This window comes from Ochotona princeps, chromosome 3, assembly GCF_030435755.1.
Source record: "Ochotona princeps isolate mOchPri1 chromosome 3, mOchPri1.hap1, whole genome shotgun sequence".
NCBI lineage: Eukaryota > Metazoa > Chordata > Mammalia > Lagomorpha > Ochotonidae > Ochotona > Ochotona princeps.
In genome coordinates, this window is record NC_080834.1 from 62,022,855 (window position 1) to 62,048,217 (window position 25,363).

The window sequence follows — 25,363 nt, forward strand, 5'->3', positions numbered from 1 at the left end:
GCAGGGAGCTGGATGGGAAGCAGGGCTGCTGGTGATAGAACTGGTGACCATATGGGATCCCAGAGCACGCAAGGCTACGACTTTAACCACTATGCTATTGCGCTGGGCCCCATTGTAATATTCTGACTTCACTAGTCATTTGCAGGTTCCATTTGTCTTGGCATTTACATTGCAGCACTACTAGTAATGCTGAAAGGAGGGAAAATAATTAATAACCATGACTCTTCCTTGTAACAGTATGAAATGCAAGGCATTATACTGCAATGCAAGGTGTAGTTAATATTTTCAGAGAAGTCACTCCCACATTTATTTTCAATGAGTTTCTCTCATTATCTCCATTATTCTTTTAAAATTTTATGGAGTATTTAATAAAATATAGTTTTGTAAATGTAGGGATTCTTTTTTCTCTCTTCCCCCAACCCTCTTTGCCCCTGTTATCATCCCCGAATTATCACCATTGCATAGTCCTTTAGTAACAGTTTCTGTTATCTGATTGTATCATGATGTAATAGACACAGGTAAAGGTAACAACCTATTATCATGCTGAGTGGCTATATTTACATGTTTCAAAATGGGAGTTCTACTTTTATTTGGAGGCAGAGATACATACTGCAACATAGCTGGATTAATGTAATAGGAATAGAGAGTTTCAGAATCGTGTCCAGTAATTCCAAACCTAACAATCATTCGCTTTGTTATTCTTAATATGATTTCAAACAAAAGGCACTTTGTAAATCACAATCCTAAATAAGTGCCTTTTAAATTGAAGGGTTTTAATGTCAACTAAAACATTGTGTTAATAGATGATGCTAAATATAATTTAGGAATAAACTGGAAATGTTATAAATCATATTAGTTTTACAAGAATCGAGTCAACATGGGATGTTATAAACTCCTTGAGGTCTTTAATACATATATACTACTGGATCTCTGGATATAGCCATTTTTTGTAGGCCACACAAGCAGGATCATAGGAAATGATGATAATTGCACCTTTCTCATTCATATTAAGCAGAAATGTGCTCAAAGTTTTTTTTTGTTTTTGTTTTTGCAAAATGTGATATGCTTAATGAATCTACTGCACTTATTTTAGTTGACTGTGCTGTGTAATTCTTTTTGATTTAGTTGTCCTCCTCTGAGTAGAAACCAAGTGCAGCTATCATTAGGTCAGTTTGTTTCCCATCAGCATTATTATTAGAGAAAATTTCAGTATATTTAGTTTTCAACAACCTGCACTGCACTAAGTTATTTGCTAAGTAAAGATATGTTACATTTTCTTGAAGTCAAACATCTTTTTATTGGGTTCCCAGTAATGAAATAAAATCACATTAATCATTTTAATATGTTCATCATTGGACATATATATATATATATATATAAAATTATTACATAGAATGATACTTCCAGCCATTTAGGCCCCTCATGACAACATTATCTAATGAGTTATTAATACTTCCACTTTAAATTTTATTATGCAAATCCTATGTAGAACTCAGAGAAATCAATTGATGACTGTAACATAGCCAACATCTGAATTAGATTTGCCTGTATCAGCATGAATATTGGCAATATACTTAACTTAAAGTGAGGGTGTATTTTTATATCCTAAAAAAATTAAGTACTGATTAATTTAAAACATAATACATACCATTCATCAAACAGTAGAGGATTTTTATGAGTTTGAGAGATAATTTTGTAAGAGATTTATTGATTTATTTTCATTGGAAAGTCAAGAATACAGAGAGGAGGAGAGACAGAAAGGAAGATCTTCTGTCCCATGATTCACTCCCCTAGGGGCCTCAAGGGCCAGAGCTGAGCTGATCCAAAGAAAGGAGCCAGGAACTTCCTCCAGGTCTCCCACAAGGGTGGAGGCCTCCAAGACCTTGGGCCATCCTTGACTGCTTTTCCAGGCCACAAGCAGGGAGCTGGATGGGAAGTGAGGAGGCCAGGATGCGAACTGGCGCCCATTTGGCATGTTGGCATGTACAAGGTGAGGATTTTAGCTACGAGGCTACCATGCTGGACCCAAGTTTGAGAGATAACTTATTTTTTAAAATAGATTTATTTATTTTTATTACAAAGTCAGATATACAGAGAAGAGAGACAGAGAGAAAGATCTTCTGTCCAACGGCCAGTGCTGCGCCAATCTGAAGCCAAGAACCTAGAACCTCTTCCGGGTCTCCCACATGGGTGCAGGGTCCCAAATCTTTGGGCCGTCCTCAACTGCTTTCCTAGGCCACAAGGAGGGAGCTGGATGGGAAGTGGATCTGCCGGGATTAGAACCAGCGCCCATATGGGATCCCGGGGCATTCAAGGCGAGGATTTTAGCCACTAGGCCACGCCACCAGGCCCGAGAGATAATTTTAAGACAACCAAATATATTGTTAAATTCCAAGCTAATACTCTAGGAAAAAAATCAATTATGGAAATTAACCTATTAAATAAATGTAATGAATTTTTTCTTCTATTATCTAAATATAATTATGTCTTTATGATTAATTTACTGAAAGGCCAAAATCATTAAGAATTCACATGTAACAAGTTAAATATATATTTGTATTCATCTAACAAAACTTGAGACAGCTGAGTTTGACACTAACATCTTTAAAAAAATAAAGGTGTATTTATTTGAAAGTCAGGGTTACAAAGAAAGAGGGCGTGATTGATATCTTCAAATGGTTTCCACGGCCGAGACACACCCAGGAGCCTAAAGCTCATCTGTGACTCCCTCATGGGTGGAAGGGACCCAAGAGTTTGGACCATCTTCTGATGCTTTTGCTGCCATTTCCCCAGAGTGGGATTGGAAGTCGAACATCCAGAACTCCAACTGCTGCCATATAGGATGCCACCCTCCTGGGCAGTGGTTTTATCCTAATGTACCACAGTGCTGGTCTCAGTATCTCTTAAGTTCTAATGAACAAGTACTTTTCTTATATGTACCTAATGTATTTATCATTCAGTCAACCAATATCTTTCTTTAAAACTTTGATAGTGCTTGAAAATCTAGAACTCCAATTTTCATTTAAAAAATACCATTTCTTTTTTTAACAGTGTTTCTAAAATTTAACTCAGATGATTAAAGCAAGTTTGTGATTCTCATTATGAAAAAACATGTTGCTGACAATAGGTGGACATGTTGTGTAGTGTCTGTTTTCTGTTTTAATCTGGTTATATGGAGCCCCTGGAAATGATTCAGTTTTATTGTGTTTATTGGTTTCACCTGCTCTGGCTCATGCTTGTATAATACCTGTTCAGCTTATGCAACCTTCCGTTACATTTGCCATTAGTGATTCATGGAACTATTTTCTAATCTAGTTGAAATTAACCACAGTTATAATTAATTAACAAAACAAATCAATAAAATTAGCCTTTCATTATTAATTATATTTAAACGTCTTTATATTTAAGTTTCTACTTAACCCAAATCAACACTTACAGTGCTGAAAATAATCTGCCTTCTACCTTTAAATATATGTTCTAAATGTAACACATATGTCATATTTTATAACATAAATGTTATGTATGTTATATGTCAGACTTTACTATCTAGCACAGCACTCTAAATAAAATCACTAAAGTGTTTGGGTGTCAATACCTTCTTTAAAAATAAAGCTTTCCATGGGTGAAATTATAAAAAATATTTCTGGGCAGAGCATGGTAGCCTAGTGGCAAAAGTCTTTGCCTTGCATGTACCAGTATTGCATGTGTGCACAGGTTTTAATGCCAGCATCTGCACTTCCCATCCAGCTCCCTGCTTATGTCCTGGGAAAGCAGTCGAGGACAGCTCAAAGCCTTGGGACCCTGCACCCACATGGGAGACCCTGGAGAGTTTCCTGGCTCCTGGTTTCAGATAAGCTCAGTTCTGGCTGTTGTGGCTACTTGGGGAGTGAATCAGAGAAAAAGAGATCTTCTCTGTCTCTCCTCATCTCTGTATATCTGATTGTCAAATAAAAATAAATAATCCTTTTAAAAAGCATGTTTTTGTTTTGTTACATGTTCAAATTGATACTTAGAGGCCAGTGCTGTGGCTCCACAAGCTAATCCTCAAATTGATACTTAGTATGCTTGTTACCCTAAGGTGGTCTACACATTATCAAAACTGCATTTAAGAAGTACATGTCACAACATGTTATCAGTCGGAGACCATACAAAATAATATACAAAAGAAAGTGTTAGTTATTTAAACCAGTTTGAGTTTTAGTTCATATGATATTACGATATTATTACGCGCAGCTAATTCCCGCAAGCCTGGTTCTTCACTGTGAGCCGAAAACACCACGTGCAGTGAAGTATCTTGAGAGGTTTTTTCCTAGCGAGGCTGGAACCGGGGAGGTGGCTGGAACCGGGGAGGTGGCTGGAACCGGGGAGGTGGCGGAGTTCAGCTGGAAAAGCGGGAAGGGGAGGGAGGCCGGAAGGAGTGTGGGGGGCGGGGATTGGGAGGGATTGAGGGCAGGCCCCAGGGGATTGGTGCCTGCAGTTGAATGCCTAGGGATGATTGGTGAGGGGGCGGGATTGAGGGACGGACTGGACGATTGGGGTGGGATTCTCAGGCGAAATGCTGGGTTACCTCTGATTGGTGGATGGCTGGACCTGCGCGCGAGTTCCGTGAGCTGTGAGGAAGAAGAAATGGCGCCGAATCCAGGGTGTGATATTCGAATACCTCCTTACTGAAAGTGTCAATTCATTATAAAAATATATTTAATAATTATTAAGAATTTGATGAAAATCCGTCACATGTAAGTCCATTAAATATAGTGGAATTGGCAGCTAGTTTTATGCTATGGTAGCACTAATGCTATTTCGTATTTCGCATTTTTTTGTTACTATTATTTTCCATGATATAGTTTCTATCTTTAGGGAGTTATCCGTTCCCTCGCCCCTTTCTCCTGCCCTGTGTGCTCTCCCACCACTTCCCCTCACAATATTATAGTGGCACAATCCTTTAGTAACCGTTACAAGTTTAGCATTCTGCTGTTTAAATGTATGATTGCATTGTAGAAAATTTGGCACCTTAATGTTAAGATATATATAACTGCTTTATTAGAAGTCCTCCTTTTATTTCGGAGTGGTTATCTTCACTTGCAGGATTGCTAGTCTCCATCATACTGTTCTTATTTTGTATTTTTATTGTTTTGCGAAAAGTTCCCTATGGTTGATTTTTTTTTTTTTTTTTTTTTTACTTGTTTGAAAGTCAGCTGCCGAAAGAGGGGAGAGACATGTGGGGGAAGGGGGCGTGGAGATGAGAGAGAGAGAGAGAGAGAACTTCCGTTTGTATATACCGGTTCATTCACCAAATGTTTTTGGTTGTTATTGTGTTTTAATTTTTATTTTTCATGATACAGTTTCCTAGGCTCCGCAGAGCCAGGCTGAGTCAGAGGCCAAGAGTCTCATTCAGGTTACCCAAGTTATTAGCAAGGAACTCGATTGAAAGTGAAATAGAACATAAATCAGGTGCTGGATTTGCAGGCAGTAGCTTTATTTACTACTGCACAAGGTTAACTTTCATGGTTACTATCTTATTGGTAATTCTGAAACTCGTCATAAATTGATAAAGAAAGTGGGGACTGTTGCTATAGTGCCGTGAGTAAAGCAGGGGCCTGTGGCTTCACATCCTGTGTGGATGCCAGCTCCAGGCCCAGCTGCTTCACTTCTGACTCTGCACCAAAGTGCGAGGCCCAGAACCAGTTTTTGTTTGTTTGTTTGTTTTGGTTTTTTTTTTAGATTTTCATTTTACTTTTATTACAAAGTCAGATATACAGAGAGGAGGAGAGACAGAGAAGAAGTGGAGCTGCCGGGATTAGAACTGGCCACCATATGGGATCCTGGTGAGGACCTTAGCCACTTGGCCTCGCCGCCAGGCCCCCAGAACCAGTTTTTAGCTACTGGATTCAGAGTGGCCCAGCTTTGACTGTTGCAGCCACTTGGGGAGTGCACAAGAGGACAGAAGATTAGTCTCTCTCTCTGTCTCTCTCTCTCTCTGTACTCTACCTTGCAAATACACAAAGGAAATAAAATGAAGTCGTATTTTTTAAAGAAAATGAACAGTTGAATAAAAATAACAGAGAATCATAACTGAGCAGCAAATAAATAAATAAACAAGCAAACAAACAGATAAATAAATAAAGGAAAGAATTCAGTACTCAACTGTGTTTCTGTTTTGTGTTCCCTTTTAGTCAATCTACTGGATTCCAAAACAATTCAAGGAGAGCTGGGTTGGATCTCTTATCCATCACATGGGGTGAGTTCAGTAAACTCTTATAGGAAAAACTATTCCGTCTATTGGTTCTCTTAGGAAACAGAAGCCATCATCAGTTTGATTAGTAAAGGCAACTTCTGTGCCTCTATTGTAAAATTATATTTATACATCTTTTCTGCACTTGACCAAACACAGCCAACTATTTGTATCCTTTAAGTACTGGGAATTTTGAAGTATTTTCTCTGAAACTATTGGTTATTCAAATAGGCTGATTAAGTAGTTTAATTATTATTGGTATTATAAAAATGATTTATGCTTGATTAGCTGACTATTTTGGTGTGTGATTGGACTGGGCAATGGGAGAAAATGTTCGAAATTTAAATGACATAGAGTGTACAATTCAAGATGATTATCTCCACAGCAACATCCTTAAAACTGACCATGTTGTTTGAGCCAAGTAGAGTAGCATACCGTTTTCCACAAAAATAAGCCATGCTTGCTGGGACCTAATTTTTTTTAAGGGCTGTCAGTGTGTATATAAGTTTAAAACTGAGACTGTATTTAGAAAAAAAAATCCTGGTGTTACCTTTAAATTCTAAATATTTTATTTTTCCTACTTACAGAGCCATGTATAGATTACAAACCTAATTTTGGCATTTTGTTGCCACAAATGCTTACAATGAAATTTTTATGTGATAAAGTTTCTCATATTTTTAAAAAAATAAGAATGAAGGGTTATATATTTGGAAAAATTTTATTGCTACAAAATTGTGTATCAAGAGCCTAAACGTATGTGTTTTTTTTTTTTTTCTAAGTATGGCTTGTGAAAAATCTAAAATGATATTTTAAACTATTCACCATAAGGACATATTTATATACTCATTTTCCTGCTATTATTGTCCTCTTTAACAACAAGTTGCAGTCATTTACATTTAGTGTTTATTTTTCAGTCTACACTTTTTGTGCGTTCATAGCTGATTTTTACAGCACTACCAGCACCTTTAGCAGTGGATGTTTTTCATCAAGGATACTTCATCTATCTGTCATCTTTGTATCTGCTTCTCTTCCTGGCACACCTTGAAATTGACAAAATGCCAAAATCTATAATCAGGTCTTCATTAGCTGCTTTGGAGAAAAGAATAGGAAGTAAGCCAGGATTTGGTTTTCCCATAGGTGTAAAAAAGGATTGAAGAGAGCACGATTTAAAAAAAAAAAAAAAAAAAAAAGCCTGGATTGTTTTAAAAGAGTCAATCAAGACCCAGGATTGATCTGGAACACTCATTTTAAAATAATCATCGAAAATCAAACCTGACTTTAATTTTGGTTTTAGAAATGCATCATTTTCATTGTATCATGTGATTATAAATCACACAGAAATATGCTCCTTAAGGAAGAAGAAAAGCAAAACATGACTGCATTTTTTTGTGATAAATACATGCTTATTTTTAAAACAATAAGCAGCTAACTTGTGTATTAAACACACTACCCTGTGTTTTCATTTAAAGAAGGTACTATTTCTCCATGCATTTAGACTTGGAGGAAATGAATTCCTTCACAGTTACCCCCAAGGTTCTTGTGCTGGAATGGCATTGGCATTTCCATTTTCTCAGATAATGCTGCGCACTTGGGGTGTGATGGGGAGCAGACAGGTTTGCAGCACTGTGCCTGGGATATGATGAGAAGCACAGACTCTAAGCCCGATCAGACTTTCTGAATGGGAACCCACATTTCAGCAGTATCTGCTGGTGATGATGAAGTGCTTTGAATTTGAGAAACATTCCTCAGGATAACGTTCCTCTTGTTGTTTCCCTACTTTGGATGATAAAAATTTTCTCTAAAACAAAAAATCATTACTTCCCTAATTTCTAGTGTAATATAATTTACCTTTAATATTGCAATCATCATGTTATGTTAAGTCTGGATTCTGCAAGACATAACTGCTGGATTTGTAGTTTTTACTTCGTGAATGGGGTTTGAAATTCAAGAGTATTTTAATAACTTGTATCATCAATACCATTTATGATATATTATCCTAATTTTGCTTCTTTTGCTCAATAATTGATACAAGAAAATCAAGTTTGTGACATGTGACATATGATTCTCAACCATTTGAATTTTTTATCCTATGCTATTTTAAATGTCCATTTCACCTGCTAATGCTGAACTTTTAAGGAAGGATGTCTGATCAAATTAGAAAAATGTGGCAGTTTTAGTTATATTTTTAATTGCCTTACAACTAAATATACTATGAAATAAAATGAAATGTGACAGAAATTAGAAAAACTAGAATTTAATCAATCAAAATTTAATGTGTAGAAATTAAAATGTTTCTTTGTCAGTAACTTAGAAGATGTCTTTGCTAATCCATGTTATTATGTATGTCACCCATGCTGCACAAGTACCTATTATTCATCCTTTGGGGGCTTGGAGTAGAATTGTTCAAGTATAACTTCTAGTGTTCTTTGTTTATTTTACATTGATTTATTGCTTTGTGGGATTTATAGTACATGAGACTAGAAATATTTGCTTAGGTTTTGTTTACTTGGAATTTCCTGTCTGCAGTATTAATCTTCTAACATACAGTAAGTGTAAAGAATATTAAATAAAATGAATACATTCATCTAATTTTCATTCATCTTGAATGTTTAAATTGCTCATACATTCACTCAAATAATTTTGTGTATATGTCAAATTAGTATTAAAAACAAAATTCTGCTTTTAGAAAGTTGTTTCCTATATGGACAGTTGTTTGGAACTGGTATCTTGTTGACATCAACGTTTGTTACTTTGTGTGACTTCAAATAATGTTCTTTTAGGATGGGAAGGTATATTTTTTATGTAAATGACTCGACACTTATATATTTTAATGCTTTGTGGAACAGATTTAATAAGAAATTCTCTATACATTAATGCATGATAAACTGTGAACATGTAGAAAAGCTAATGAAAAATAGAATTAAAAATACAGTTATTCTTGTCCAAATATATTTGACATCTCTGCATATGAGATGTCATAAAAGAGGTTTATGGGAAATTCATATTAGGATAAAACTATTCATAGATTTCTACATTTTGGACAAAAATAAGCTTATCTTTTTTTATTGCATTTCATTTTATAACATCGTTTCATAGGCTCTGATATTCCCCCATCTCCTCCTCGTGCCCTCCCCCCATGGTGGATCACTCCACCTTATTGCAGTATTACAGTTCAAATCCAGTCTTGTTTCTTTCATTGCAGGCATGTGCCATGCATAGAGTCCAGCATCTTATTGTCCAGATAAATTCAACAGTTTCTTGGAGAGACCATCTCTAGTCTAAAGGCAGAGCTAGCAGAATATCGTTCCTACCAATTAAAAAGCCATAACGTAACATCACCGACAGTTTACAACATTATGGGGTTAATTAACATGGTGTTGAGTGACTGATATGTTAGAAAATGCTAGTTCTTAACCACATCCTGTGACTATTTCATTAACATTTCAGTTTTAGTCTATATACAACCGGCTTCTATCCACCTTAAAATGGCTATAGGATACTATTCAGCTGTCTTGTTTCTATTTTCATTTTTGTATTTAGCAGTTTATTGTATTGAAGCATAATTTTCACTGAATTTGGCAGATTTTAGGATAGTCTATACTGGCTTCTAGAATAAGTTTATCTTTAACAACATGTTTCTGTAAAGTTCTTAAAGTGCTCATATATAAGTTTCTGTATTGCTAATACATTAATATTTTCTAAAAGGGATATAGAATAAATAGTATATTTTGAGGTTCTGAGTATTATTCAGAAATATATTCGTTTATAGTAGGAGTATAAAAATATCATAAGCACCCCTAGTGCAAAATGTTTTAATTCTATTTTATTAAATGTGAATAAAAATTATTGAAAAAAATTCATAAAAATAGCAATTTACCCCTAAATTTTTCTTACTTAAAATATTTTCTTCTATTTTCTTGTTTTATTTTATTTTGTTTTGTTTTGTTTTAAGAGCTAATGTTCTTGACTTTTTTGTTTATTGCACTTGATTGGTTAACTTCATTTAAAACACTCAAGATGTGAATTTAATCTGTAAAACAATAAGGTGTGAAATACTTTTTATATTGGTACCATGCAGTAAATGATAATTATTGGATCTCAGAATATTTAAGGTTATGGCATCTACAATACAAATACGTTAAATAATTCTGCAACCTTAATATTCTGCTTATTAATATCAGTATTACCCCATTGGTCAAGTTGACTTTATTCAAGAATTACTATATAAAATAAAATATTATTAATGTCATACTTGAAGTTCCTTGAAAGCTTCTAAAATTATTCATTTCTAGTACATGAAACACAAGAAGAAAAATACTTTTCTGATGCCTAAGTTTATACAATATTTTTTCTAGTATGTTGATAAAACATTTTATTCAGTATTTTCTTTTGCTCAAGATTTATTTTACTTTTATTGAAAAGTCAGATATACAGAGAGGATAAAAGACAGAATGGAAGATCTTTCATCCCTTGAATCACTCCCCAAGCAGCTGCAATGGCCAGAGCGCTTCCCATCTGAAGCCAGGAGACTCTTCTGGTCTCCCGTGAGGGTACAGGGTCCCAAGGCTTTGGGCCATCCTCCACTGCTTTTCCAGGACATAAGCAGGGAGCTGATGGAAAGTGGGACTGCCTGATTAGAACCAGTGTCCACATGGAATTCTGGCATGTGCAAGGTGAGGACTTTAGCTGTTAGGCTATGGTGCTAGGCCCTCAATATTTTCTTTTAATTATGCATTCTGTTATATGCATCATAAACACAATGACCAAAAATTATCAGGTCAGAAGGCAGGAACCAGGGGCCAGGAACTTTTCCCAAGTCTCTCCTGTGGCAGCAGTAGACCAATTGCTTGAGCCATCCACAGCTGTTTTCCTCAGGGAACTTTTAAATCCATTAAATCATAGGACTGTCCCCACCTGGAGTTTTGATTTTGATGCTGCCTAAATCTGTGGACCAACTATGCAAGAATACCATTATCTGATGCAATGAATAACACATTAGTTATGATAGCATTTGGTTGCTGATTGATTCAGTTCATGTCAAACTCATAATTAATATTGCACTATGAATGATTCATAAATAGTAAAGCTACTAAAGTTCTTAAATATAGATTTTTTTGTAGTAAACAAGAGAAAACAGATGATTTACTGGCATCTGGGGATATATTTTCTTTGAAGTTTGTCATGGCATTCAATTTTATATCATCAAGTAGTCAAGCATCTTCTGTAGTAGGATTTTATGTAGTGCCTTCAGTTTTGATCGTAATAAGAAATGATATTAAAATCAATAAGAAATGATATTGAAAGCAAACACTCAAAACGTTGTGAACAAAGTCATAGGGAGATGGGATGAAGGCTGTAACAAGTTCCAGTAAGTAGTCTCTGAAAGGGAGATCCAGAGAAATGACAGATTTGTCTAGAAAGTTAATGGAGTCACATCTTGGCAGATTTTATATGCCATATGAAAACAAAGGATATCAATTAAAGTCAATATTTTCAGCAAGTGATTGTAAGGGATGCTCTGATTGTAAGACACAGGAGTCAGGAAGAACAGTCTAAACTTTTCTGTGAGAAGATGGGTCCTCTATACCACTGGCTATGTATATAAGTTAGCTAACGTAAGAGAGAAATGTCATCATTTTACTTAGACTTCAAGAAAGCATGATCATAAAAATCATTTTTCCTTTTCCATTTCTTTTAGTTTTATAATAAAAATAGCACATATTTTAATTTTATGTAACAAAATCCCATCTTATAATAAAAGTATAAGACAAAGAAAATCTAGAGTTAGACAATTAAGAAAATTACAAGATCTTTAAAGGAAATAATAATTATCTAAATATAACAGGCAAAGCAAAAGAAAACTATTATTAAGTGCTTTAATAAAAATTAAGTTTCAGTAAGACATTATTGGTCAGTATACTTTTGCCCTAATATAAGAATAAGCTAAATTTTAGTGTAGTATCATAGACAATGATGGCTCTTCTCATGGGTTGAGTAACCAGGAATATTCACTTAATTCATAAAGAGAGACATAATACGTGGTTTTAATAATTTTAAAGTCTAATCAAAAATTGAACATATTTTCTATGCCGTAGAATTCCAAGAAAGCTGATAAAGAAAAGCTTATGGCCTTGCTCAAATGTCCCCAGTAGTGTTTTAAGCTTGAAAGTGCCATGAATCAATTATCTAAATTGTGTGAATTTCCATGGCTCCACATGTCATCTGCATCTTTGATATTGGGATAATGTGCTGAGTTGGCATTTTCCAGACAGAATTACTGATGTAATTTTGATGTACATTTACATATTCTCCTGATGGAAAAGCAGTAAAAAGCAACATACTCATAATCATAAAAACTAAAAAATAATGTTTTATACTTGGAAATAGCATTGTATTAAAAAACTTATTGAAGGGGCCATTTTACTTTTCTACTAAACCAACAAAAGTTTACAATATTCAGAGCAATGTATTATATTTAAATGAGTGATTAATTTTAGAGGTAACTGAGACCGTAAAAGTTATTCAGTGCAATTCGTTACTTAAATAAACAGGCAGCTAAGCCATGGGATATTAGTTACTTAATCAAATATCATATCATTGCTTTCTGGATCTCAGTGCGACCTTCTTTACTCCTTCCTCTTCTTGGTCTATGATCTATAAGTAGGAAGAATCTGAGATTATGTGATTTAAAATTTAGCATATTGTAGTGCATAGAATTTTAAGGTATTTACTCAAGTTCCATTGCTATCAGCATCCTACATAATATCAAAACCTTTGGAACACATCAATCAACCCAGAGCTACGTTTTTAGGCAATCAAAAAATGCTGATCTTTCATCTGCTCAGAAAGCAAGCTATGCTGTATAGCACTATTGTTAGCTCTCCATTCGTGGAGGCATATCTTCTCATCACTACTTGATTTATGAGTTAGGGACTTAGCTGTCACTTGCCGACTAAAGATTCTTAAGTCATTCTCTGACAACTCTACATTGATTTTAGCTTAGATTCAAATATAAATCCAAATTGATTTGCATGGAAGACTATGCTGAAAGATTAGCTCATACTCAAAACAAATGTGAAATAGATGCTTTCAATTTTTGTAAGAGGCCATGAATATTTTGAGATCTCTTAAATTAGCATATAATTTTAATGTGATTAATCCTAAAACAGAAAGATTAGGTATTTATATGTTTCATTCAGTATTTCCTGCGTCTGCAATGTCTCCAAACTGTTAGCTTTATTTTGCTCCTTTGTAATGTCCTAAAGAATCACAATATTTTTATTAGATATTTTTTACAGCATAATATGCAGCACTCCAAATAGCTTGATAATTGTAATGTAGGATAGCAAGTTATTCAGTAACTTATGGAAAATCAAATATAAAACTGAACACCAGGGGGTATCAACTATCAACCTAAGGGGGAAAAATATGTGCTGAAATTGTCTTAAACACTGTCTATCACAAGATAAATGCTTTTTATGAAATGAAAGATTCTATTTCAATAAAAATTTTAGAACTTGGCCAGCTGAGGATGGTAGCATTACTCTGAAAAGATAAGCAGATGAGTTTAGCAGACTCTAGATCCTGTGTAATTAATGTTGCAAAATAAATCTGAAGTGTTCCTTTAGTTTGCACATTATTGCTACTCTGTACTGCTTTTTACAGAGAGCTGATTCAGGTGTTTTCCTGCTGAAGATTAAAGTTTGGTTTCAGGGACCGATTTGTCTTATTTATTTTTTAATTTGTCTATTTTTATTGAAAAGGCAGATTTACAAGAGAAGGAGAGACAGAGGGAAAGATCTTTCATCTACTGGTTCACTCCCCAGACAGCCACAATGGCAGGCGCAGAACCAATCTGAAGGCAAGAGCCAGGCAGTACTTCTGAGTCTCTGATGCGGGTTCGGGGTCCTAAGACTTTGGGCCATCGAGGAGATCAATTTGCAAATCATAACATGCAATTTGATGTTAGCCATCAAATAAGACACAAAACAGCTACAGTGACGTCACAATAAATATATTTTCAAATGAGCTTGAGACAAGTCAGCATCAGTTATGCCCAGAATTTGTGAAGCTTTAAAGTAGAAGTTCAGCAGATTTACATGGTTGTACCACACATACACATACATAATAAACAACATTGTAAGTTGATAAGAAAACAGAATATGTCACCTGAAAATGACAGTAATGAAAGGATTAGTGATGGAATCCTCATGAGAAAGAAATAAACAAGTACAGCTCCTCATAAATAGTGCCACGAGGTTTGGATTCTACCGGGTCATGCATTACAGCGGGACTGTTAAGAAAAGTCCACTGACCTTTGACCTTTGAGTCTAAGTAATGTTTGTTTTAAAAATTAATTTTGTCATTTTAAGAATTTATATAAAATGCGTAGATTTCTCATTTTTCACAATACAACTTTGAAAACATAGGAGTTCCTCCAGTTCTCCTACTCCTTCCCTACTACCCCCATTGTATTTTTCCCATATTATTACAGCAACATATTATTTCACTTCACATCATCAAGCTTAATTTTTTAATATAGAGAAGTATAGTGTCATATCCAGTAGAGGAAAAAGAAAAAATAAAATGAAATAACATAACATTAAAGTAGAGATCTTACCCTAACTCAGGAGTTTAGAAGGATGCTGTATACAACAGTTTATTTCCTGTTTACTAATCTCACTTAAAGTGGTTATGATTTTGTGCTCTGTGTATTAGTTGTCACAGATTAGAGAGAACATATTATATCTGTCTTTCAGGGACCAACTTATTTCAGTAAACATAATAATTCCCATCTGGATCTAGGTTCCCCCCTATTCCAAATAGTAAGGTTTCTTTCTTTTTTACTACTGAGTAGTATTCCATTGTGTGTGTGTGTATGCATATGCATGTACAACTTTCTTTATTCAATCATCAGTTGATGGGCAGCTGACTTGGTTCCATATCTTAGTTACTGAGTTGCTCTAAACATGGGTGGTAGATATCTCTCATGTGCTGATTTAATCTCAATTTGGATAAATTCCCGGCAGTGGAACAGCTGGTTCATATGGTAAATTCATATGGAGGAGGAATCTTCATATTGTTTTCAATATTGGTTGCATTTCCCTGATGGCTAGTGAATCTGAATATTTCTCAAATGTCTATTTGCCATTTGTATTTCATTCTTTCAAATATGCCTGTCATGCCCTTCGGCATTTTGTAAACTAGATTGCTTTTTGCGTTGTTGTTGAATTCCTTGAGTTCTTTATAGATCCTGGAGAGTAATACTCTATATCACTTGCATTTTTTCAAATATTTTCTTCCTTGCTGTTGGCCAACTGTTCACATTTGATCAGTGTCTTTGCAGTGCAGAAGATTCCTACCTAGATATAATCCTATTTGTTTATTCTTGCTTTAATTGCTTGTGCCTCCAATGTCTTTTTCAAGTCTTGACCTGTGCCTATGTCTTGAGTAGTGTTCCAAATGTTTTATTACAGACTTTTGATGGAATTAGGTGGTAGAAGCATACCTTTAATCCGCTTAGTGTTTATTTTTGTATAAGGTGAAAGTAGGAGGCTTTTCTCTCAACTCCTGCACCTGTAGATGCAACTTTCCCAGTACCATTTGTTGAAGAGAGACTGTTCTTTCTCCCTCAATTGATATCAATTTGCTCATCAAAAATAAGTTTAGTATAGATATATGGGTTCATTTATGAAATTTTTGTTCTGCCCCATTGACTTCTGTGTTTGGTTTATTCCAGTACCAGGCTGTTTTGATTAATACTACTCTGTAATGCATTTTAAAGTCTGGTGTGGTGATACCTCCAGCATTATCTTTTGTTTTTTACGATTGCTTTAGCTATTCAAAATCTCTTTTGTCTCCATATGAATTTTAGCATTATTTGTCTAGATTTGAAAATGTGATATGTATTTTGATTAGGATATGATTAAATCTATAGATTGCTGCTGGTAATAACAATTTGGTAATGTTGATTCTATCATTGGCAAAACACACCAGATTTAGTTTGCCTGTCTTCTATTTCTTTTTTTAATGTTTTGTAGTTTTCATCATTGAGATGTCTCATATCCTTGGTTAAGTTTATTTCAATATAATAAAGGTCTGTTTGTTTGCTTTGCTGTAATTGCTGATGTGACTGCTACAAAAGTTCTTTCTGAGCCATAAAATTATTACTGTATACACACACTGTTGATTTTTCTAATTTGTATCCCTTTGATGTGTTTTGCTTGTCTACAAGCTTTGGCTAAAACTTCCATGACTATATGGAATAGCAAATGTGACAATGAGCATCCTTGTCTGATTCCAGCTTTTAGCGGAAATGTTTTCAACTTTTCCCCATTCATTCTGATTGCCATATGGTATCTGATTGTGTGGAGGAATGATCTTTCTACACCCCATTTGCTTAAGGTTTACAGCATGAAGTTTGCATTTTACTTAGTCCTTTCTCTGTGCACATTGAGACATTCATATGACTTTTTATTCTTCACATTTTTAATTTGGTTTATCACATTTATTCATTTACTTACATTGAACCATCCCTTCATGCCAGGGGTAAACCCCACCTGATCTGGAGAAATGATGTTTCTGATTCAGTTAATCAGTGTTTTATTTAAGATTTTTGCATCCATACTCATCAGGGACATTGGTCTATATTCCCCTTTCTTGCATCTCTTTCTGGTTTTTGAATTGAAGTGATATTGAGCTCATAGAAGGAACCTGGGAGAATTGCATCATTTGTATTTTCTTGAATAGATATTGAAGAATTGGGAATTGGTTCTTCTTGAAAGGTTTGGTAGAATTCAGGAATGTGGTCCTGGTCTGCCTTCTTTTCTTCTCTTCCCTTCCCTTCCCTTCCCTTCCCTTCCCTTCCCTTCCCTTCCCTTCCCTTCCCTTCCCTTCCCTTCCCTTCCCTTCCCTTCCCTTCCCTTCCCTTCCCTTCCCTTCCCTTCCCTTCCCTTCCCTTCCCTTCCCTTCCCTTCCCTTCCCTTCCCTTCCCTTCCCTTCCCTTCCCTTCCCTTCCCTTCCCTTCCCTTCCCTTCCCTTCCCTTCCCTTCCCTTCCCTTCCCTTCCCTTCCCTTCCCTTCCCTTCCCTTCCCTTCCCTTCCCTTCCCTTCCCTTCCCTTCCCTTCTCTTTTCTTGAAAGTGAATGATCTTCCAGCAACTGCTTCACTCCCCATGTAGCCAGAACAGCCGGTACTGAGCTAATACAAAACCAAGAACCATGAGGCTTTTCGGGTGTCCTGAGCAGATAAAAGATTCCCAAGGCTTTTGGCCATTCTTTACTACCATGAGGAGAGAGCTGGAAGGAAAGTGAAGCAGCTGGGAAATGAACCAGTGCCCATGTGGGTTCCTGGTGCATACAAGGCAAGGATTTAGCCACTCGGCCATCTCACTGGGCACAGTCCTGGATTTCAGTTTGTTGGGAGAGTTTTATGACTGAATAAATTTCTGTCTTGGTTATTGCTCATTATGTCTTCATGACTTAGTTTTGGTAGATTGTAAGTGTCTTAAAAAATGTGTTCATTTCTTCTGAATGTTCCAGTTTATTGGCATAAAGTTTTTTGTAGTAAGTAGTGATGATTCTTTGTATAGTTGTTATATCTGTTGTTACATTTCCCTTTTCCTCTTTGATTTTATGGAGTCAGGTCTTCTATCTTTTTGGTGTTGTTGTTATCGTCCATGTGATTTGGACCATTGTTGGATGAATTTTGTTAGTATTTTTTTGTTGTTGTTGTTGTTTCTCAGTAAACAGCTCCTCCGTGTATTGATCTTACATATCTTTTTTTTAAAATTCATTTCTAATACTAGCTCTTTCTTTTTGTTAATGTGAAGTTTGACATTCTGTTGTTTTTCTAGGTCATGGAAATGCCTTTAAAGTTCATTTATTTGATGCATTCTAGTTCATTGACAAAAGCCCTAAATATGAAAAACTTTCCTCTCAGCACTGCTTTTGCTGTACCCCACATTCTTTGTTATATTGTTTTTTTAAAATTTTTATTTTTTCAATTTATTCATTAATTACATTGTATTATGTGACACTGTTTCATAGGTACTGGGATTCTCCCCATCCCTCCGCAAGCCCTCCCATACTGGTGGATTCGTCCACCTTGTTGCATAACCACAGTTCAAGTTCAGTTGAGATTCCCTCTTTGCAAGCATATACAAAACATAGATTCCAGCATCTTATTGTCCAGTCAAGTTCAATGGCTTCTTAGGAAGGAAGACCCTCTCTGGTTTGAAGGCAGAGCCCGCAGAGTATCATCCCGATCAATTAAAAGCTCCCTTTGTTATATTGTTTTGCCATCTTCTTTCATTTCCAGGAATTTTTAACTTCCCTTTCTATTTCTTATGTGACCCACTGTTCATTCAGAGACATAGTGTACATTCTGCATGTGTTTACATGTTTTATGAAATTCTTAAATTCTTAGTTTCCTGTTTCCTGGTGGTCATAAAAAGATGCATGACATAATTTTAATTATCTTGAATTTATAAAGACTTGCTTTATGCCTTATAATATGGCATTTCCTGAAAAAAGTTCCATGAACTTAAAAAAAAAAAGAATGTATGTTCTCCATTTGTGTGGGGAAATGTTCTGTAGATAATCCAGTGGGCCCATTCAATCCGTAGTATAGGTAAGTCACTATTTGCATTGATGATAGTGGCATATTGAAATGTCCCATTATTATTGTACTGAAGTCTATGCATTAAATATATATAACATTTATCTGTTATTTATTATATGTATAATATATACACATATTATCTACTATATGCAGAATATATATTATATGCATATTATATAATATAGTACATAATATATACATATACATAATATATATAAACAGTTGTGTTTTATATATAAGCAGTTTAAAAAAATATTTATTTTTATTGGAAAGGCGGATATACAGAGAGGAGAGACAGGGAGAAAGATCTTCCATCTGTTGATTCACACACGCAATGGCTGGAGCTGAGCAGATCTGAAGCCAGGAGTCCGGAGCCTCTTCCTCATCTCCCACATGGATGCAGGATCCCAACGGCACATGGGTGCCGTTCTCAATTGCATTCCCAGTCAACAAGCAGGGAGCTAGATACAAACCAGCATCCATATCGGATCCCGATGTGTTCAAGGCGAGAATTTTAGCAGCTAGGCTACCACGCTGAGCCCTGCAGTTGTTTTTAAATAGGCAGGCATTCTGCCATTTAGTGCATATACATTACTGTAATCATTTATTCTTGTTGAATTGATCAAGGTACCATCATGTAATTCCATTCTTCATCTCTTTTAACTTTTTTATGTTTAAGTGTGTTTTATATATCCGAGTGGCTATGCCTGCTCCTTTTTCCTTCCTACTGACATGGAATACCTTCTTACATTCTTTCAGTCTGCATGTGTCTTTGTTGCTGGGGATTGTTTCCTGCAGGCAGCTGATGGATAATATTTTTGATCCAGTCAATCTGTGTCTTCGTTTCTTATTGTTTTAAAATACAGCTCCTGGGCCCGGCGTGGCCTAGTGGCTAAAGTCCTTGCCTTGAACGCCCCAGGATCCCATATGGGCGCCGGTTCTAATCCCCGCAGCTCCACTTCCCATCCAGCTCCCTGCTTGTGGCCTGGGAAAGCAGTTGAGGACGGCCCAATGCTTTGGGACCCTGCACCCGCGTGGGAGACCTGGAAGAGGTTCCAGGTTTCCGGCTTCGGATCGGCGCGCACTGGCCATTGCAGCTCACTTGGGGAGTGATTCATCGGATGGAAGATCTTCCTCTCTGTCTCTCGTCCTCTGTATATCTGACTGTAATAAAATAAATAAATCTTTAAAATACAGCTCCACAGGCTCTGGGATCCCTTAGATATATTCCCAGGAGTGGGATTGCTAGGTCACATGTGAGGTTACTTTTCAGTTACCTGAATATTCTCCATGCTGACTTCTGTAGTGGCTGCACCAGCCTGAAATCACTCCAGCAGTGGGGTAGAGTTCCTCTTTCCCCACATCCTTGTCAACAGCCGTTGTTGGTAGTTGTCTGTGTGTGGACCATTCTCACTGAAGTTGAGTAGAACCTTAGTGGTTTTTTTAAATTTCCCTTTTTGTTAGGGAACTTAAACATTTTTTCATATGTCTGTTAGCCATTTGGATTTGTTCCTTTGAAAAGTGTCTGCTCATTTCTTCACTGGTTTATTTGTTTTGTTGTTATTGTTATTCTGGAGTTCTTTGTATATTAGCCTCCTGTTTGTTGTGTAGTGTGCAAAGATTTTCTCTCACTTTGGTGGTGCTTTTTTACTTTATTGATTGTTTGCTTTGTTGTGCAGAAGTTTCTTAGTTTGATATAGTGCCATTTTTTTATTTTGGTCTTGACTGCCTTTGCTTTTGATGATTGCTCTAGAAAGTCTTTGCCTGCACCTATTCATTCTCTCCTTCTCTATCTCTGTAACTTAGACTTTCAAATAAACAAAAACATCTTTAAAAAAAGAAAAAATAATAAATTATGAACAGATTTACACAATACCTAGAATTTATTAGGATGCCTTTTTTGTTTATAAAGTATAAGTTATACCCAGTACTACACACACACACACACACACACCCCACATAGACATTAGTGTGTCCCTGAGTACATTCTTTGGCAATTGTGAAAATTTTATATGAGGAAAAACGACTTTGGATATTAGGAAAAAAATTCTAGGTCACATGACTATTACAGTGTTTTAGTATTATATAATATTAACATTGTATAAGTAACAGAAATAACGTGTAATTAACATACAAATAATATGTCATTTTAGGAAAACTTAACATCTTAATATGAGTCTACATATACATACACAAATATACACCCTCTGTGCAAATGTGATATTAGAATGGTAGATGTTTAAAACTAAATACTAAATATGTGAAATTTTCAAATCCACTTTGTGGTCCAATGCATCCTGAAGCTCCAGTGAGAAATCTACTTTTCAAATTCTGTTTGATGTGATCCATCTAACATTTTTTAAAAGTGTAGGAGCTTGTAAATGAGGCTGATAGATTGCTGTTTCTGAAGTTGGAGATTTCTCAGGCTGAAAACTTTTCAAAATACAATGCTATTGGATAAGAATTTCTTTTGCCAAGAAGAAAGGCCTCACATTGAAACTATGTAGTGGAATGTTTACTGTATTTCACATATGTTCTTCAGTACTTTGACTATTCTACTTATGGCTCACAAAATTAATCATCATCATTATGCTGCTCATATTTGTTTATACACATTTTTGCACTTTGGTTACAAATTCAAATGCTATCATGATCATCTTCAATGATTTCTCAGAGACAACACATGATACATAAGTCACATACACATTAATATATTTTTTAAAGATTTATTTTATTTTTATTGGATAGTCGGATATAAAGAAAGGAGGAGAGACAGAGAGAAAGATTTCCTTCCGATGATTCACTCCCCAAGTGAGCACAACAGCCAGTGCTGTGCGGATCCAAAGCCAGGCACCAGGAACTTCTTCCAGGTCTCCTACATGGGTGCAGGGTCCCAAGGCTTTGGGCCGTCCTCAACTGCTTTCCCAGGCCACAAGCAGGGAGCTGGAGGGGAAGTGGAGCTGCCGGGATTAGAACCGGCATCCATATGGGATCCCGGCGTGGTCAAGGCGAGGACTTTAGCCACTAGGCCATGCCACCGGGCCCCACATTAATATTAATAAAACGGCTTCAGTCGTGTACTTCTGATAAACCTAAAACGAACAACTTGTGCTGTTCCTTATTATGATTTAAGGCTCTTCAAAACTGTGCAGGCTTTTGTTTTTCCACATATGGCAGTTTTAACTTAGGGTCAGTACCATTCAAGATGTCATAGTGATTATTTCATCTGTTTTATAAATAATTCTCAGAGCTGAAAATGTTCATACTGTTAAACACTGTGGGGTAGACTAATGGAATTCATACAATTTTATTTGTATATTTAAAGATACTGGAATTCATATCCGTATTCGGTCATGATTTAAACCTTCAGAAAATTATACACTCTGAAAGAATACACTTGAAGTTTTACTCAATTTCTTAATTACAGCACAGCATAGTACAAAGTGAAAAACATTTTTATATGTATAGGAATATACATACAAAAAAGTGAGTGTGGGTACCTGGATTGTGATAGTTAGGGTAAGCCTACGTTTACTGGCATCCTCTATGGCACAGTGTTGATTCTTGGCTCCTCCGCTTAAGCTCCAGCTCCTTGACAATGTGCCTGAGGAAAGCAGTGCATGATGGCCAAAGTACAAGAATGGGGCTCTACAAGTGGTTGGAACTCCTGGATACTGGCTTCAGTCTGTCCCAGCACTAGCTATTGCAGCTGTCTGCAAAGTGAACCTGTGTGTGGAAGAACTCTGTCTCACTTTCTCCCTTCTCAATTTCCATCTTTCTAATAAATCAATTAATCCTACAAATGTTAGTACATGGTTCTAAATGAAAAAAAAAAGGAATAAAAGTATTGCATATGAATAATTCAGAAGACATGGAAAATGGAACCAATAAGTTTATTTTTTTAATGTTTAGTTTTATTCAAAAGTCAGGTTTACAGTAGTAAACCCACTTGAGATGGCTACAACCACCAAAGCTGAGTTGATCTGAAGTCAGGAGCCAGGAGCTTCCCCTGGTGTCCAACGTGGATTCAGAGGCCTAAGGACTTGTATTATCCTCTACTGCTTTCCCAGTCGTAAGCAGAGTGCTTGATCAGAAGTGAAGCAGCCAGGACACGAACTGGTGCCCATATGAGATACTAGCAATTAGCCTGTTGAGCCACTGCACTGGCCCTGATAAGTTTACTTTAGTGTAAACACATTTTAAAATCCATGCATAGTTTTGTTTTCATAATATATTTTTCTGTGGACTTCTAATTGTCCTTATATGAATAGATTTCAATTTTTTCCTCAAAATTAAAAAAAAATAGTAATTATGTTTTCCACAAACTTGATATACTCTTGTTTAACTTTGTATATCATGCGATGAATTTCATTCATTTGGCAGCTATTTGTCACAACTCTCCATTGTGGGTAGCTCAGACAAAAGGCTGAAGCATGTAATACAAGATGTTCACAATCAAATATATATAATTTTTTGAATGTTGGAAATTTTAATTTGTTATTTGAGATGTTAGAGATTTATTTACATGTTTCATCTGAAGACAAATGAAATATTGAGATGTGTTTATTCTGAAATATCTAAGAGCATATTTATAATAACTGTTGGGAATAAAAAATAAATATAAAATATAATTTACATTAATTTAGTGTAATCAATTGGCAAAATTGATATATTTACATAATCATTAAAATCCTACATAAATATGGGATACATTGTATAGTCAACTTCTCTTTAGTGGTGAAAAGAATCAGTATTTATCTTTAAATCCTTCATAAACACTAGGTTTATCTGCTTTTAAATGGTACATTTTACAGAAACCTAATTATAATTTTAATCATCCTGTTATAGTTCTGTTTTTTGCACTGTGAAAGTTTAGAAAATTTTAGGTTTTCAAAGAGAAGATACCACTTAAGTATTTCTTTGTAATGTTTTATATTAAATATGAAAAAAGGATTTTAAGTCATCCTCCCATAGGTCTAAATATTTCAATGGTAACAAGCACCAGCAGTTTTAGAAAATCAGTAAGTATTTAGTATATTCCAGACATGGGTTGTGAGCTTGTATAATTTCCAAATACTTATTTAGGAACAGTAAATTATATTTTTAACTACAGGTATTCACATTCTGCGTCACTTAAAACACATTTTTAAAGTTTAGAAAATATACAAAATATTTTTTTCCTAGTTGTGTTAACTTGATTGTCATATAGCATTTGATAAATGCCTACCCTTGTGCCAGATTCTAATAACATATATTATTCCATTTAATTTTCCCAAAAGTACATTAATATTTCAAGATGGTATTAATGAACGAATGGTCTTACAGATGAAAGAAAAACAACTTCTGAAGAGAATTTCAAATCATTGTGCTTTGTGATTACAATCCAGGTTGACTTTCAACATGACCTTGAGATTGCTTATAAAAATAATAAATAAGGTTCCAACACTTTTTCACACTGCCACACTATGCAAAAATGAAAGCTGAAAGATAAATAGGCAGTCTTACAGTATAGTTTATAAATTTTAAATAGGATATTATCTTCTCATATACTTATTTCTTGAAGATTCACTTTTCCTGAGAGTGAAAATATGGTGTCAGTGATTTCTTTCGCGACATTATCTTTTTTCATCTTTGAAAGGGTTGAACAGATTCGTGCATTATACAGGATGCAGGTTAGCAACCAAGTCCTACTGTAGTGCTAGGGGTGATTACAGCTGTCAGTTCTTTCCGCATAGGAAAGCATCCTCACTTCAGCATTACACAGATTGTGAGTATCCAAACCAAAAGAAATGGCATTCTTTGTGTGATCAACAATGTTAAACTAGTAAACTTGCCATTTGAAGAAACATATTGGCTAGTCACTGTTGAGAAGTGAAATTTAATTTGCAACTTTTATTTTGTGAATGAACACACATAACCAAAAACAGTAAGGGTCTCACAGGAAGAAAAAGCACTTTTAGATTGTTCAGAAAAGGAAAGTTTCATCTTTAAAATCTTATCTTAACCACTTTCATGTGAGTATTGATTTTTAGTGAAAACACTTTATAAATGGACATTGCTCACATCTGGCTTATTTGAATGTTAGAACTGCAGGTCTTCCTTATACTAAACATGAAGAAAGTCAATGAAATCAGAAAAGGTGAAACGCATTCTATAAAATTAGGAGCAATTGGGCCCGGCGGCGTGGCCTAGCCGGCAAAAGTCCTCGCCTTAAAAGCCCCAGGATCCCATATGGGCGCCAGTTCTAATCCCGGCAGCTCCACTTTCCACCCAGCTCCCTGCTTGTGGCCTGGGAAAGCAGTTGAGGACGGCCCAAAGCTTTGGGACCCTGCACCCATGTGGGAGACCCGGAAGAGGTTCCTGGTTCCCGGCATCGGATCGGCGCGCACCGGCCCGTTGCGGCTCACTTGGGGAGTGAAACATCGGATGGAAGATCTTCCTCTCTGTCTCTCCTCCTCTCTGTATATCCGGCTTTCCAATAACAATAAAAATCTTAAAAAAAAAAAATTAA

General features: G+C 35.7%; 1 protein-coding gene across 2 annotated transcripts in view; it reads left to right on the forward strand.

Moving 5' to 3' along the window:
- Positions 1–25,363, forward strand: part of EPHA3 (EPH receptor A3) — a 317,639-nt gene that overhangs the window by 15,488 nt on the left and 276,788 nt on the right. For both annotated transcript variants that reach the window (XM_004596564.4, XM_012930186.3), the window contains exon 2: positions 6,174–6,238. In XM_004596564.4, the coding sequence (XP_004596621.2) occupies positions 6,174–6,238 (65 nt within the window). The remainder of the gene's footprint in view (positions 1–6,173; positions 6,239–25,363) is intronic.